The sequence below is a fragment of the Ursus americanus genome, chromosome 8 (genome assembly GCF_024610735.1).
Source record: "Ursus americanus isolate L20-20 chromosome 8, mUrsAme1.1.p, whole genome shotgun sequence".
NCBI lineage: Eukaryota > Metazoa > Chordata > Mammalia > Carnivora > Ursidae > Ursus > Ursus americanus.
In genome coordinates, this window is record NC_142134.1 from 62939557 (window position 1) to 62957512 (window position 17956).

The 17956-nt window shown below is 39.5% G+C and overlaps 1 protein-coding gene across 6 annotated transcripts in view; it reads right to left on the bottom strand.

Moving 5' to 3' along the window:
• TBC1D19 (TBC1 domain family member 19) overlaps window positions 1-17956 on the bottom strand; it is a 150628-nt gene that overhangs the window by 18321 nt on the left and 114351 nt on the right. For all 6 annotated transcript variants that reach the window (XM_045799272.2, XM_087864242.1, XM_087864243.1 and 3 more), the window contains 2 exons: window positions 12293-12377; window positions 10131-10175 (listed from right to left, as the gene is read on the bottom strand). In XM_045799272.2, the coding sequence (XP_045655228.1) occupies window positions 10131-10175; window positions 12293-12377 (130 nt within the window). The remainder of the gene's footprint in view (window positions 1-10130; window positions 10176-12292; window positions 12378-17956) is intronic.

A 17956-nucleotide genomic window follows, 5' to 3' on the forward strand; every position in this document is an offset into this window, starting at 1 on the left:
AGTTAACTTTCTATTGATAATGTTGAAAAACTAAACCTTTGAATATGTTACAAAAACAAGACAAAAACAGAACAAGGCAGATCACAGAACTAAGTTTAAGAACAAATTATAATGGTCTCAGAATGTCAATAGATTATGTCCTTCCTGAAACAACTTCATCCTGTATGTTAGAATCCAGTCTGTTAAAAAGATAAGTGGCCGGCTTACACAAACCAGCTGGGTAACCTCAGGAAAGTCACCGAACTCCCTGAGTTTCAGTAACTGCTTGTCATGCACAGGCACTAAGCCTGTCTCTGAAATATCATCTAGCTCTAAAATTCTATGTTTAACAATTATGCCTAGAGCAAATGCAGAAAAATTTGTGAGATCCAAAGAAAACTGGACATAGAAGGATCTTCCAGCTTACAATTCTTTACCAACTGAAAGGTCTTTTGCTTCTAGAAACTGAAAAAATTCAAAACCAGATTAGATTCACAATACAAGTCGACATTCCTAATGACGTGATAGCCACCAACTCAAGTTCCAAGGAGCACTTAGAATGAGGGCCCACACACCAACTTTCTTCAAGTTTCTCTCTCTGCTTATATCTTTGGTTGAGTCTCTTTTTCTTCTTATGAATGACCATCTTTTTCTACCTTCCCTCTCTGCTGCTTAATTTTCTTTTACTAATTATAGGCTTTTAACAAATAATAAAAAGTCTGTCTTTTCTAACTTTTCTACAATAAAATTGTTGACATCTGAAAAAAAACTGAGAGAAAAATGAGTTAATAAATAGTAGACATATTTAAATGCTTTACAGAAATGTAAGTACATATTACATCTTTCTAAACACTACATCTCAAAGCAAAATCCCTATATTCTTACTGCAAAACCCCTTTTTCTTTCCTCTGTTAAGCTACTGCAGCAACATTTGAACAAGCAGTTTAAGGTAGTCAGAAATAGAGGTGTTCGCATGATTATTTTCATCTTCTACAAACATGTATTAAAGATCTGCTAAGGACAGGAATACCCTAGTCTGGACAAGCCACTTTTAATTAGGAAACTTATAGTGAGTGAATTCATGAACTGCCAAGCAGCGAAAAGGGATGCATATATTAAGATGACACGTGGTTAACTGCACTTCCCCCACATTTTCCCCAAGTTCTGAAATCTATAGCTGCTCTGTAAGCAGCTAGGCTAAAAACTATTTGAGGGAAGGGACATAATTCACACTGTGTATTATCTTCATTACCCAGCACAGTATCTTCTACAAATGAGATATAAATCAATAAACATAAATCAATCAAATTTCAGCATTTATAGATATAATCAAATCTTTTAAATAAAATATTAAAATACAGCAGAGAACAAACTAATGGTTGCCAGGGGGAGAGAGTCAGGGATGGGCAAAATGGGCGAAGGGGAGTGGGGGATACAGGCTTCCTGTTACGGAATGAGTAAGAGTTATGGAGATAAAAGGCACAGCGTAGGGAATATAGTCAGTGGTATTGCAACAGTGCTCTATGGTGACAGACGGTCACTATACTTGTGGTGAGCACAGCATAATGTATAGACTTATCTAGTCACCATGTTGGTCACCTGAAACTAATGTAACATTGTGTGTCAATGATAAATTTTTAAAAAAGTGAAAAAACCACTAAAGCGTAAGTAATAAGTAATTAACATGTAGGATAAGAAGCTCTCAAAAACTCAATGTTGAAATTAGAAATGGCCAATGAAGTCAGACAGACATGAATATGAATTCTGTGTGATTCCAGGCAAGTTACTGACACTCTCTGAGTGTCTATTTTCATTTTTGAAAGTAGAGATAAATAAGACCAACTTCACTGAGCTGTACTAAAGCACCCGTGAGCTAGTGTCCTTAAAGTGTAATAGTCCCGTATTTAGGACACGGCAGGTGCTCAATAACCGTAGCTATTTTATGCTCTCAGAAGGGAGACCACCGCTTTTAAGTATCAGCTTAAACCTAAGAAAATCTTTTTTTGTCAGTATTAGATAAGGGTTCCCTTCAACTTAATCAAGATTAACCAGGGCTTACGATGTCAAAAAAGGGGCTCGGTCTGCTCTATTGAAGAAGGACAAAGTGAAACTCTGGCAAACAGAAGCAGAAGGCAGAAGAAGCAGTGAAGAATCCATTAACACTCTCAGGCACACATCGCCTAGAACATTTCTTTGATCTCAGAGGTTGTCGTGTTCTTGGCCAGTTTTCCAAAATCCTTTCCTTTGCCTCTCATCACTTCAGCCTTTCAAGGGTCAAGTTTCATGCATGTGGCCATCATCCAAGAGTGTACTTCTAACAGGCGTCGGGATGCTTGGGACACCACCCCTTCTCTGGCCTTAGAGTTCTGCAAGTCTGCGATAACCGATTATTTTAAGGTACTAGGCTTCCTTTATCTATCTAAAGAAAGTCTAAAATATGAACTGTCTGTCCCATTCAATAGGAGTAACTTTATAAAGTCATGGTTTCATGGGTCTTTGACATAGCTCAGAGTGGTAAGCATGGTCAACAAAAATAAATCTTGAACTAGATAAGATATAAATAGTGAATATGACTCAGAAAATATATCGAATATTAACATGCTTTGCACTTACTAAATATTTTCCCTCCATTTCCTCACTGTCTCTGTTAATACTTAGCATTTATAGTTGTATCACAGCTCTCACATCTGACTCACTTTAACATCATTCCAAAGTTTTACACTCCTTCATTTGGGATTACTTAGTATATTGTATTTAATTCATTTGTGGAAATAATCATTTCCTTTGGTTACTCTCATTCCACATGTAGCCTACAGGTAAGAGTAGGCATTAGGACAACGGTTACATTGTTTTCTAGCTATTTCTGTTATCTTTCTGAATTAGAACTTCAGAATATGACTTTGTTACTTTATTTCAGTAATTAAAATTTCCCAAATAATGGAATACAACCATATTTAAAGATCAATCTAAAAATCATACTTTAAATACAATTTTCATTAGGCTTTTAATTTATGTCTAAAGTTACACATCAAATAAATTTTGGATTATGAGATGTTTTTAATTTACTTAATTAATAAAGATGACAAAGTACATTGCTATTTATCGACTTGACACTTGTAAGAGGATGTAAAAAGACATATTTTCACTATGTCTTCCAAGAGCCTTTTCTAATCTTTGTTGTGAGGGGCTGTCCTGTTTACTAGAATGTTTAACAGCATCCCTGGCCTCTACTCATGAGATACTGGTAAAACCCCTCTCCCCCTGGCTCTGACAATCAAAGTGTCCACCGACATTTGCAAATGTTTCCTGGGGGATGGAGGGTGGGGCATGGCGGGTGGGGCATGGAATTGCCCTTGGTCGATAACCACTGATCAAAAGTCCCGAAACTCTTCTGGCTAACGTTCACTAGCAACTAGTTATTTTCTCTTTTCCTGTAGGAAACAAATGATATTAGCAAATTGTGGTGTTTGTTTATTGACGTCTCAGTCAGGTCTATGTGTATTTCTCCTGTAAGTCTTGTCCCCTTGTTTCTATTTTTGTTCCTCTATATTCTTCTATATTCACTCCCTCATTCATTTGCTCTCTTGTTCAATGTTTACTGAGCAGTGACTTTATGCTATGCATGATTCTTGATGTTAGATATATTGATCATCAAAAAGTCCTTGTTCTCTTGGAGCTTACATTAGAGTGACACTTTTACTCCACACAGTAGTAAGGATGACCTCTGAAGTGGAGAAGAGATGTCACTGAGAAGAGTAAAGTAGGGAACTTCAAAACTCCGTCCCTCTGCTCAAGTGATGGCTAGAACTGTTAGATCAACTTTTTTGGGTTCTGGAATCTAATAATAATAATAAAAAAACACCTTACAGCCAAGGAAGTGCTTAATGAAAAAAAAAAAGCTGCTGAATTTTGGAAAGAGAGCATTGTGGTATTTAATTTCCCTGCCTACCATTGCCCATTGTCCAGTTTGGTGGCCGCTGTGAAGATAGAGCCATCCAAGTTCCTGGGGAAGCTTGCTGGTCCCAGATTGCACAATATGGATCTTGAATTGAAAAGACTGTTGCGGTGTGCTCTGTCCTGTCTAGTAGCTATCTGAGGGCTGGGCTGAAGTGGCCTACCCACTATCAAAAGCCTTTTAATGCAAATACACTCACTGCAGCTCCCTGGGGCCGCAAGGACCACAGATGAGGCAAGCCGTAGACAGACTGACAAACTGGGAAGTAAGAGGGTGGGGAAGGATAAAGGCTTTGAAAAGCTCCTCTCTATTCAGGGGAATCTAGAAAAGACCTAAGGAGCACTTCAGCTTTCACTTCTGCCAGACTCCTGGGCTCCGGCAGGCAGGAAGCGAAGGCTAAGGTAGAACTAGAAATGGCCTGGCTGAGCCTTGAAGGGGTCCTCAATATACAGCCAGCCTGAAAAGCCTGGGGTAATTTTTTTTTCTTTGGGTTTCAGATGTTCAAGGAAATCTCTGTCAAATTATCAGCTGACCACTAAGCTAATGGAACAGAGACTTCACGGGCATTCAATACAAAAAACACAATCCTGACAAAAGCAGTTTAGAAAAGTCACTAAACGAGGAACTAGTGCACAACAAGCAACAACAACAAATTCTGGGGAGGGGAGAGGATCCGATTTCTAGTTACCACACTATAGTATTCAAGATATCTAGTTATCAACAAAAAATTTACCAGGTGCGCAAAGAAGTGAGAAAGTACAACCCAATGGGATCAAGAGTACACCTATCATGATGAGCCCTGAGTAACATATGGAGGTGCTGAATCACCGTATTGTACACCTGAACTAATATAACACTGTACATTAACCAACTGGAATTAAAATAAAAGAAAAGGATAGCTCATTCATAGGAAAACAAGGAATTAACAGAAACTGTCCCTGAGGAAGCCCAGACACTGGACTTAGTAGACAAAACTTTTGATCAACTGTCTCCCTTTCTGACCTGATCTCTAAGTCTCCTACCTCACCTTGTACCAGATTATGTTTTGCTCATTGGCACCAGTCACACTGGCCATGTTGTTCTTCAAACCATCTGGTATGTTTTTTGTCTTAGGCCCTTAAACATTAAACACGCTATATATTCCCTCTGGAATGCTCTTCTCCTCCCTCTTTGCATAGCTCACTCTGCCCATTCTGGTCTCTGTTCCCATTCTACCTCCTCAGAAGTACTTTTCCTGATCACCTGACCTAAAATAGCCATGTCCCCCCAACTATCAATTTCTGTTCCCCTTCGTTGTTCATGTCCTCACTCTCTGAAATTATTTTTATGAGCTATTTATTTACTTGTTTATTGTTTATCTCCCTCACTAGAAAGCTCCTTGACAGCAGGTACTTTGGGTTATTACCACAGATCACCCACCTAGAATAGAAGAGGGAGCCAGAGCAGGACTAATGTATTAAATGAATAAATAAAGACAAGTGATATAAAGTGAATGAAAAATAAAAACAAGGAAAGCTTATATAATTCTTGTGAAGAGTCTCCTCAGCTCAGAAATTTTGCCTACCTGTTGTTTAGTGAATCTACTACAGAAAGCCTGTCCACTAACAAGGCCTCAAATGAGGTGAGAAGGTAATGTCCAATGCCACAATGGCCTGTCATGTCAATCCTAGGAAAGGTGATACAGGGAGGGAGGTGCCCCTGTGCAAGCACCTGCCTGGTCAGGGATGGAAAGTATGTCAGTGAGCTGTAGGCCAGCTTCTCTGTGTGGGTCCCTGAGACCAAGAAAGCCAGTCAGTTCCGGTGGCGGTGGTGGTAGAGATGTCCCTAAGATTTTATTTTATTTTTTTATTTTTTAGATTTTATTTATTTGTTATTTGAGAGAGATAGCATGTAGGGAGGAGAGGCAGAGTGAGGGGGAGAAGCAGGCTCTGTGCTGAGCAGGGAGCCCGATGTGCGGCTCGTTCCCAGGACCCCGAGATCAAGACCTGAGCCAAAGGCAGACACTTAACCAACTGAGACACCCAGGGGCCCTAGAGGTGTCCTTAAGATTTTAAAGTCATCCTTTCTTTGGCAGAAGTGAGTGAGTAATATAAAATGTTGCTTTGTATTGCCTTGAGTAAAGAAAAGGGACAGCACACTGACTAATCTTTGTCTCTTCCTATTCCGCAACTTCAGACTCATTGCGCAGAGAGGAGAGTTCTCTCTGATTCTGGTAACGTTCTAAAATAACCCGAAAAAAGAAATTATTCTGAAGAATTAAGTTTATGAACAGCTGTAGGGTTACCCCATTCAGTAATAAACTATTTTTATTCTGAATGAAAATCTTTCTAGAACCTATTATACACATCTACTTTTTCAATATATTAGCCCCTTCCTTTTCTTCTAAAAGACACTCTAGCGTACACGGTAACATTTCCCAAGGCAACAGGACACGGTGATTGAGAATACTGAAGTCAAAGAGCTTTGGGTTCAAAGCCTGGCCTTGACACTCACCAGCTGGGCAAGCTGACCCGCTGTGCTTCAGCTTCCTTATCTATAAATAGGGATAATACTAATACCTGCCTCGGAAGGTAGCTGCCTTGTACGGATTAAATGAATGAACACCTGGTACACAGTGCTGCTTGGAAACCGTTAGTTGCCGCCCCGTGGCTACCGTTACATTACTACAGCAATATTTTTCCTTCGTGCCCTGAGTTCCTAATTAAAGTTTAAATTATGATAGTATGCTACAACCCAGTGAGACCTTTTAAAAAGCTTTTACATAAAATGGTCCCAGGCTGATTTTCTGGAGTGCTCTTATGTGCTGGTTTCTAGTTTTTCTATTTTCCTTTGTGAAGCCTCTGATTTTCATTTCTACTGTTGTTAGTCATGTTTCCTATTTCTATTGGCCCCTTTCCATGCTTCCAGTTTTGTAGGGGGCCATAAACACTGGTAAACCAAGCTTGTTAGGCATGTGTGTTAAGTAAAAGCTAATATGTTCTTTTTTTTTTTTTTTTTAAAGATTTATTTATTTGAGAGAGAGGGAGAGAGCATGCAAGCATGAGTGAGTGAGGAGAGGGGCAGAGGAAGAGGGAGAGGGAGACAAACCCCAGCAGATTCGTCCTTGAGCTCAGAGCCCGATGCAGGGCTTGATCTCACAACCCTGAGATCATGACATGAGCTGAAACCAAGAGTTGGGACACTTAACCGACTATGCTAATATGTTCTAAACTAAGTTGAAAAAGCTCTCCTAGGAATGGAGAGAAGAGGAACTTGACTCCATGGGCACCTCTTTGGGTTCTTCAGAGGTATTTTCCCTTTGATTTCCTGATTCTTGGATAAACATAAAAAGTTATCTGAAAATTAGGTTTCTGAGGAGGCAGAAGTATAATATAAAAATTAAAAGTCCTCTAATTTAGTTCAAATAAATACTCATTGAACTGCTATGACGGCTAGATGCTAGAGGGACAAAAATGAATATGGCCTTACACCTCAGGGAGCTTGCATTCTAGACAGGAAGATAAAGCACAAACAATAATGTCAAGACAATATAATAAGAGATATAAAGATTTTCACACTGGATATTATGGGAGCCTAAAGAAAGGGTCCTTAACCTAACCTGTGGATGTGGGGAAAGCTTCCTGAAAAGGATCCTGCCTGAGGCGAGCCCTAGAGCAGGTGAAGAAAGGCTTCTCCACACAGGAGAACAGGGAGGTAACGAGGAAGGAAGCAGCACAGTGCTCTGAGCGAGTACGAGGGGTGCGCATGCGTGTGCGTCTGCGTCTGTGTGCGTGAGCTTGTGTGCAGCTCATCATTTGATATTGCTGTGATAAAAGAAAAGTGAGAGAGGAAAGGGGAGATACAAAGTCAGGAGTCAGACTGAGTAGAGGCCTGAGTCAAAAGAGGTCCTTGAACGCCAGGCCGAGAGGCTTGGATATTATTTGGGAAGAGATGGGAAGCCATTAAGAAAACCTTAAGGAGAAAAATGGCAATTTTTAGATTTTCCTTTTAGATGTAAAACTCAGATAGCACTGTGAAAAATAAAGCAAAGCTAGAAAAGGCTGGAAAAAGGGAGACCAGTCAGGTGTCTCTTACAATTAATAAGCTAGAGATGGTAAACCCTGGCTGAGGACAAGGCAGCAGATATGGTGTTGAGAGGAAAGAGAGGTCCCAGATGCCTTTTAAAGATAAAGATAAAACTGGATGGTCCTGGGGCGCCTGGGTGGCGCAGTCGTTAGGCATCTGCCTTCGGCTCAGGGCGTGATCCCGGAATCCCGGGATCGAGCCCCACGTCAGGCTCCTCTCCTGGGAGCCTGCTTCTTCCTCTCCCACTCCCCCTGCTTGTGTTCCCTCTCTCGCTGGCTGTCTCTCTCTGTCAACTAAATACATAAAAAAAATCTTAAAAAAAAAAAACAAAAAAACTGGATGGTCCTGGTGACTTATTCGATGAGGGGGATGTTAGACTGAGCGGAGTCAAGGATGACTACTGGGCTTTAGGCCTTGAATGACTGGTTTGATGAGAGTACAATAACGCAGTTTTTGTTTTGTTCTTAATTTCATCTTGTTTTTGTTTTCGAATAGTAGGTATAGGAAGATAAATGAATGGGTTCACACTGAGATATGTTAAGCCTGAGTTAATTATTATAGAGGTCAGAATAGAAGATATAAATTTTAGAGTAACGAACAAATAGAACCAAGAACGCAGGTAAAAAAGCCCGAGGGTTTTTTGGGGTAGTGTGAGCTTTTAATGTTAAGTCATATTAAGCTCTTAAGTCAAATTAAGCAGACATGGCATTGGCAGTGTAGCCATACATTTCTGATATTAGTAAAAACAAAATTGGCGACTTGAAATTAAATCATGCCAAGGTTTTGATACACTTGTCTTAAGATATTAATGACATACTTCAAAAACACTGATAAGAAGTGTCCAGACTCTCAGATGTTTGTTGCGTGAGTTTTGTTTAGTTGTATTTTTTTTTCAGTGAATGTCTAGCACATTGCAATCCTCAATGTCTGGCACATTGCAATCCTCAAAGTGGTTATCTTTGTTGTATTGGCATATTCAGTGACTTGTACATTCAGCGGTAGTGTCTAAGTTTTATCAATAAGCAAGCGATATTTTCAGTTAATAAATAAGGTTTCAAAAATCGCATAAGAATGGATTTAAACTTGCTGAATGTAAAGACTGAACTTCAAGTTACTGTAGCGTTAGTTATTGCTTATCGTATTAGTTTACATGCTAGCACTGCATGCGCTGTGCATATTCTGATTTTATTAAAATAAAAAGTGGAACTGCAAAAAAAAAAAAAAAGAAGAGCAGCAGCATGGGGATGGGGTGGGCCGTGGGAGAACACCAGTACTTCAAGAGGGGCAGAGGAGGGTGGCCGGTGGAAGAACCTGAGAGGTCACACTGACAGGTGCATGGAGAGAACAGTGCCGTGAATGCCAAGTATGACTTTCACATGGAGAAGTTGACAAAGAAAGTGAAAAACACCAGGAGCAGCTGCATTTTTTGAGCACTGGCTACATATCAGTCACGGTGCCCTTTTTATAGATTGTGTCTCATTTAATCCATGTGCTACAGATGATGCATCCGAGCTCAGCAAAGTCATGTGACCACCCAAGGTCAGAGGGTGAGCTGGCAGAACTGGGATCTGAACCCATGTCTGCTGGAGTAGAAAGCCCATGTTCTTGGCTCTCCTGGGGTGCAGTAGGATGGCTCAGTTGGTTAAGCATCTGTCTTCAGCTCAGGTCATGATCCCGGAGCGCTGAGATCAAGCCCTACATTGGGTTCCCTGATCAGCAGGGAGTCTGCTTCTTCCTCTCCTGCTCCCCACCCCCTGCGTGCTCTATCTTCTGTCAAATAAATAAATAAAGTCTTAAAAAAAAAAAAAAAAAAAAAAAAAGGAAGGCCCTGGATAGACCCAATCAGTGTCCTGCAGAGGGAAGTGAAGCACCCTAGACCTAAGTCCGCACAGCTTTCTCATAGACGCCACTACTGGTTTCGAGGAAAGCCAGAGAGGGTGTGCATAGGTTAGCACAAACCTACCACAAACACGGGAAAGTTCACTAAAATAGGTATTCTATAGAAGGTTTACTTTAGATAATAATAATAATAATAAATTATTATCCATCTCAACACAGACAAGGTTACACTTGTCATAAAAGTTGTAATTTTCCTATTTCCCACTAGAGGAAGCAATAGTATTACTCTTACCATTTGGTGGATAAAAGACTGCATATTCTTCTAATCCTAGTTTTCCTGTAAGAAAAACCATAGAAGGTTTCAGTATAATTAAAATAAATCTATAAAAATTAACTAATTTTGTGGATGTATTCATAATGGAATTTAAAAAACTACTATAGTACAATCTCTTTTGACTTCATTTCAGGATATGGAATTAATTTGAAAATCTACCAGCTAATCTTTTGATATTAGCAAATCCTTTCCTCAAAGTCAGTAATATAAACTTAAGTATGAGCAACTGATACAAAGTAATTAAAAGAACAAACCCTTTCAACTTCCTTAAGCACTTAAGAAGAGAAGCATCTATTTAGAAGCATAGACTTGTTTTGTTAACTATGAATAATTCTAATCTATTCATTAAATTAAGTCCTAAGCTTTGCAATGCCTCATTAGTTTACACTCCTCTGGAATGTGCTGAAGTTAAAAATTAAATGTCTTAAACCATATAGTGGTAATATTTTTCTGAATTCTAAAACAATTCATGTGGTCCAAGAATGAGGCTAAATATTGGAAATCAGAATTGTTTCAGAAAATTAAAGTAATTTCACCATAATCAAATGTTTAAAGTAGCTTTAAAAAATAGCTTTCCCTCAACTCTTAAGGTTCTGAGTGTTTTCCTGCCTTCCACTGAATAACCTTAGGCTTGCTTTTATCTTGACAGTTTTTTTCTAATACTTTGAATCTATTGAAAAGTCTCATGCATTCTTTCACTTGGCTTTAAGGTAAGTTTTTAATGAAATTTTTTTGTTGTTTCTGTTGAGAGTGGTGGCAGAGAGAAGACAAAGAATAAGGAGCATGAGCAATTTAGGTTAGGGTGGAGATAACAAGGACTGAGCTTGTGAGTAAGGGAAGAATAGAATAATGAAAAGTGAGAGAAAGAGAGAGGGAGAGAGATATGGATGGTACAAGTACCAGCTGGGTAGTAAATATGGGGCTAGGTGAAAACCCTTGTAAATTTCTAAGTGATGAGACTGGGAGCATCTGTTCTATTGGTGTGACTCTGGTGGACTTGTGGATGAGGACTGGTCACCAGAAAGACCAAGTCATGATTAGAACCTTGGAATTTTCAGCCCCATCTGCCATTTTCCACAGAGGGGGACAGGTGCTGGAAATGAGGTTAATAACTGATCATGCCTACTCGAGGAAGCCTCCATAAAATTCCAGTAGTAAGGTGTTCAGAGAGGTTCCGGGTAGGCAGACACATCAGCACTGGGAGGATGACACCCCACCACTCCATGGGGGCAGAAGCTCCTATGCTCAGGACTCTCCCAGATCTCACCCTGTGTATGTCTTCATCTGGCCGTTCATCTGTATCCTTTATCATGTCCTTTAACAAACTGGCAAAGGTACATGTTTCCCTGGGTTCTGTGAGCTGCTCTAGCAAATTAATTGAATCCAAAAAGCAGGTTGCTGGACCCCCCAATCTATAGCCTGTTGGTCAGATGTACAGCGGGTAACATAGGCCTGTCCTAGGGCAGGGGTTGTAGTAATCAGGCAGAAAGACTTGGGAGCTACAGGAGAGACAGTTTCTTTCTTTACAGGAACAGCAGGGTGATCATACACAATGGGGTTATAAGCTTTCAGTGCTGGGTGTTCACCACTTAATAAAAAGGAGAAACTGGGAAAGGCTTTCAGCTGAAATTAGATCTGTTGTCAGGTGATAGCAGGATATTGAAATAGCAATATCTTGTAGGCAGCTAGTGATAAAGAAGAGACGAAAGCCCTAAAATAGAAATCAGAGAGCTAACAGCATATAAATTACATCAAATTTTAAGTGTGGTAGACCATTTTGAAGGAATAGAAAAGAAGTAGAACAAGCAAATCTGTGTGATAAACTCATAACTAGGAGGGAAAATAAAAGTCAACAGATATGACAAAAACGGCAACGGAGGAGATAAAGGAGGTAACTCTAAGTGCTGCTTCTGGGAACCACTGGTCTGTGATTGTGATGAGTTGCTCGGGCCCTGATTTCAGTAGGAGTAGAAAGTATGGTTACGATAATCTAGAGAAATCTTATTAAGTACTTTACAATAAAAAATTTAACAACACCAACAAATGCTGTAAAATATAACAGTCTTGGTATGATTTTGTAAGTCTTAAAGAATACTCCCTTTATGTAACTAAAATTTTACCTCTTATGTATGATTTCGGTGGTGAAGCACTGTTGTACGCAAAATGACCCAACACAGATGTGTCCCGGGAAAAACAAAGTAATACCTGGGTACAACAGTGGAAGAAACAAACAATTAAGCACTGTTTTATAACAGGTAGTTCATCGCTGTTTCCCTCTGGGGAGGCATGGAGGTACATCTTTCCGATTCAGTGTGGTGCCTGGAAATGGGAGGAGTGCCCTCTATTGGTACATCGAAGCTAAGTGTTACAGTGGACGCCAAGTGGGATTTTTCACCTGAAGATTTCTGTTAGCCACATAAACGTTGAACAGCAGCAGATAATGTAAGTTACTAACTACCAGTTGATTCTTTTATTGTTTTGTATCTGGAAAAGAGAAACAGCTGGGAGAAATTTAACCCAGTGACAAACGTATTGCGGGGACCCTAGTTAACTACAGGGGCAGAGTAGCTTGGGAAGTGCAGGAAACCGGACCTGGAGTCTTTGCTGGAATGCAGCCGCAGGCAGTTGGGCATGTTAGGGTGGGAGGAAAGGCCACTTATGGCATCTAGAAGGGAAGGCAGCTGGAGAACGAGCGGAGCTGGTTTTCCTGCCCAGCAGGTGGAGTGTGGCGTCCACCTGGAGATGAAAATAGGAAGGGCAGAAAGTGAGAATCAAGGATGTCCTTAGGAGGAACTGGGTTGCTGACACCAGCTTGGAACCTGCAGGCAGGAGGTCGATCCCAAGGTGATCAGTGACAGGAAATCCGGGCCCTGGTATCGGAAGACCTAGGATTCAAAAGATGTTACTGAGAAAAGAATTGGGAACGACAGGAAAAGGCAGAAGACCAGTTAACAGAATAGGGGCACGAGGTCAGGGTTGGACTAGCAGCAGGAGCCAATGGAGAAACTGTGGGTCCAAGGCATAAGAAGGGGGCCCAGCTTTAGAAAAAGAATAGATAAGGAGACTGAGCATCAGTGAAGCCCGATGGTGAAATGTGTACCAACCATTGCCACTGATTTTTTTAATTATATTTTGAAAGACTATACAAGCAATGCATGGTTATGGTAAAAATTAGAAGTACAGATCACCAAAAAAGGTGACAAAATGCCCCTAAGCCCATCTGTGTTAACATTCTGATGTATATCCTTTCAGACTGCTCTTATACGTACATACATTTTTCAAACAACAAAATTATGTATGCTGTTCTATAATCTATTTTTTTCTTAATAATATAAATATTCCCTGCCCACATTTTTTAATGTTGCAGAAAATGTGCCACTATATGGATAAACAATAGTTTATCTAACCTGTCTTTTGTTGAACATTTAATTATTTCCGCTTTCCCCCAGCTACAAACAATGCTGCAATAAACCGCCCTATAGCTAAATATTTGTTTGACTTTGTTTAAATTCCTAAAACTGGACTAGCTGTCCGCTCAAAGCAATGGGCATTTTAAATCTGAAACTTTTGATACACATTGCAAAATGTCCTCTAGATAGTTTGTTTTGGTTTTGTTTTTAATAAATACAGCAATAACATAGTGCACCTTTTCTATTATCCTCACCAAAACAGGTTATCAGCAGCTTATAAGTAAAATATAGCATTTTGCTTTAATTACTAATAAAGTTGAACCCTTTTCCATTTGCATTTCTTTTGCTATTTTCCAGCTCATTATCTTAGTCCATTTTAAAATTGATGTTTTTAAAATTATTTGTTTAAATTTTTTGTATATGAAGAATTCTAACCTTTGGTCTAATAATATGTTACGAATGTCTTTCTCAAACGATTTGTTATTTTTGACACAGAGATGTTCTTAATTTATATATGCTGAAATCTACCAACACTTTCTTTCACGCTTAGAAAGTTCCTCCCCACATTTAAGATATTCTCTATATATTCACCTAGATTATGAACGTTTTTAGTGTTTTCACCAAATATTTCTGGTTCTTTCCCTTTGGGAACATATGTCAGCTTGTCTTTTCTGGCCACTTTGGGGTTAGGTGTGGTTGTGTGATTTGCTCTTTAGTCAATGAAGCAGATACGTGTCATTTGAAAATTTCTAAATGAAAGTTTCAAGAACCAAAGCAATAACCACGTTCCCTCTTTCCCTCTTCACAGCAACTATCAGTACTCCAGGCAGCAGTTACTCCATCAGCCTAGGCTCTGGAGTGAAGATGACACAGAGCTAGGTCCCATCCTATCAGATGGACACGACCATGAGCAAGAAATAAACCTGTGTTGTTTTAAGCCACTGAGATTTTGGATTTCTATGCTATTGCAGCATAATCTAGTGTATCCTGACTAAAACAGGAAATTTTGTCTAGCTTTTTTTTAGTGGCTTAAAACAACAAAAATTTATTCTTTCACAGTCCTAGAGACCGCAAGTCTGAAATCAAGGTATTGGCAGGGCCATACTCCCACCAAAGCTTCTGGGGGAAAATCCTCCCTTGCCTCTTCCTTTCAGTTTCTGGTGTCTCTAGGTGTTCCTTGGCTTGAAGTCTCTGCCTCTGAATTCACATGTTCTTCTCTTCTCTCTCCTCTAGGTCTCTCTCTCTCTCTTTTTTGTTGAAGTATAGTTGACATACAATGTTATATTAGTTTCAGGTGTACAACACGGTGATTTCACAATTCTGTACATTATGCAGTGCTCACCTCGGTAAGTGTAGTTACCTTCTATCACCATACAAAGTTATTATAATACTATTGACTATATTCCTTATGTTGTACTTTTCATTCCTATGACTTATTTATTTTATAACTGGAAGTTTGTGCCTCTTATTCACCTATTTTGCCCATCCTCCCACCTCTCTCCCATCTGGCAACCACCAATTTGTTCTCTGTATTTATAACTCTGTTTCTATTCTTTATTCATTCGTTTTGTTTTCTTAGATTTCACATATAAGTGAAATCATATGGTATTTGTCTTCCTCTGTCTGACTTATTTCACTTAATATAATACCCTCTAGTTTCATTCATGTTGCTGCAGATGATAAGAGAGGTGAGTGGATAAAGGTGTGGTATACAATACAATGGAAATCTTGCTATTTGTCTAGCATTTCTGATAAATTCGTTTTGTGATAAAATCATTAACCTGTCTGGAATTTATTTTGAAATGGCACTGCTAGAGTTCAAATTCTAGCTCCATCACTTATTAGCTGTGTGACGTTGGGCAAGTTACTAGACTTCTTGGTGTTTCAGTTTCCTCACATGTAATATGCATACCATAATAATATCTACATCAAAGGCTATTGTGGGGATTAATATACATAAAGTGTGTAGGGGTGCCTGGGTGGCGCAGTGAGTTGAGTATCCGACTCTTGATTTTGCCTCAGGTCGTGATCTCATAAGATCGAGCCCCACATCGGGGGAGTCTGCTTGAGAGTCTCTCTCCCTCTCTTTGCCCCTCCTGCTTGTGCTCCCTCTCTCTAAAGTAAATAATTAAATCTTTAAAAAAAGTGTGTAGAACAGTGCCTAGCACATGGTGAATATTATTAAAATGTTAGCTGCAATTACTACTACTACTACTACTATTACTTTAATTTTATTCTATATTCTGTATTCCCCCACCCCCCCAGCATATTTAACTTAGGGTTTTTTTTATTTATATGGCCTCAAGACTATCATATCTCTTCAAATTTAAATTTTGTTTATCCCCATTTCTGGAAAATTCTCAGCCATTATCTTTTTGAATGATGCTTTTACCCCATTCTCTATTCACTTCTACTTGACTTTTGTAGATGTAAGACTGACCTACACTTATTTGACCTGCCATATTTCTTAATTACTTTTATTCTGTGCTCCATTCTGGATGACTTCTACAGACGTTATCTTTTTAAATCAGTTCACTAATTCTTTCCTTCTATTTCTACTATGCTTCAGGCACTCCTCTAGGTGCTTGGTGTTTGGGAAACAACAAAAGGAACAGACAAACAAATAAACAAAAAACCTCTCTGTGGAGCTTAATTATGGTGGGGGTAATAAATAGCAAGCATTATAAATAATTCCATGATACGGTATTTTAGGTTGTAAGTGCTTTGGAAACACACAGTAACGGGGAAATGGGAAAGGATCCTTGCCATTTAAAAGAGAGAGCTCAGAACCCTTACACTGTTGGTGGGAATGCAAGCTGGTGCAGCCACTCTGGAAAACAGTATGGAGGTTCCCCAAAAAGTTGAAAATAGAACTACTCTATGACCCAGCAATTGCACTACAGGATATTTACCCCAAAGATACAAATGTAGTGATCCAAAGGGGCACCTGCACCCCAATGTTTATAGCAGCAATGTCCACAATAGCCAAACTATGGAAAGAGCCCAGATGTCCATCAACAGATGACTGGCTATATATATATGATGGAATACTACTCAGCCATCAAAAAATGAAATCTTTTTTTTTAATAATTTTTATTTTGTTAGTCACCATACAGTACATCCCCAGTTTTTGATGCAATGTTCCATGATTCATTTCAAAAAATGAAATCTTACCATCTGCAATGACGTGGATGGAACTAGAGGGTATTATGCTAAGTGAAATAAGTTAATCAGAGAAAGACAATTATATGATCTCACTGATAAGTGGAATTTAAGAAACAAAACAGAGGATCATAGGGGAAGAGAGGAAAAAATAAAACAAGACAAAAGCAGAGTGGGAGACAAACCATAAGAGACTCTTAATCACAGGAAAAAAACTGAGGGTTGCTAAAGGAGAGGGGAGTGGAGCGATGGGGTAACTGGGTGACAGACATTAAGGAGGGCATGTGATGTAAGGAGCACTGGGTATTACATAAGACTGATGAATCACAGGCCTGTACCTCTGAAACCAATAATACATTATAAGTTAAGTAATTGAATTTAAATTAAAAAATGTCTAAAGGTTTAAAAAAAAAAAAAAAAAACCAAAAAAACCAAAACCAAAACCAGAAACAGAGAGTGCTCAGGGTAGGCATCATTGAGAACATCTTTTTTTTTTTTTTTTAATGTTCAGTTAGCCAACATATAGTACATCATAAGTTTTTGTTGCAGTGTTCAATGATTCATTAGATGTGTATAGATAATATCTAATCAAAGACTTGAACCCACTTGAGAAAGTTAACATATGGATATCCAGGGGTAGAGCATTTCAGGCAGAAGAGTCAACAATCGAAAAGGTGCTAAGGCAGGACTATGCCTGACATGTTGGAGGAACAGCATGAATACAATTGTGGCTGGAGCAGATGAGTGGGAAGAGATATGTGAGAAAGGTAAAGTGAGGCCGAATTATTCAAGGCATGGCAGGCCATTGTCAGGATGCTGGCTTTCACTGGAAGTGAAATGGCGAGCCACTGCAAGGTTTTCAGCAGAGAAGTGTAATGATCTAACCTATATTTTATAAGGATCATCACTCTAGCCACTGTGAAGAAATTGGCCATGGGGATGGGGCGGGGGCAGAAGGATGGAGACCCTTTAGGAAACTACTGGTAATGGCTTGGACCAAGCTGGTAGCAGTGTGTGCTGTGCACTGGGACGTGCCACCCAGATTCTCTTTAGGAATAAAGGACTTGGCTGCTAGTAGTGCTGAAAGCAGGCAATTCTCAGCTGCCCTCAGCAGTCAGCTCCTTTCAGGGAATGCCTCTGCTGAAGAGAGCTATTTTGCTCAAGGATCATGCCCCTTTCCTGGAATGGCCCACGTCCAATGACAACTGATAC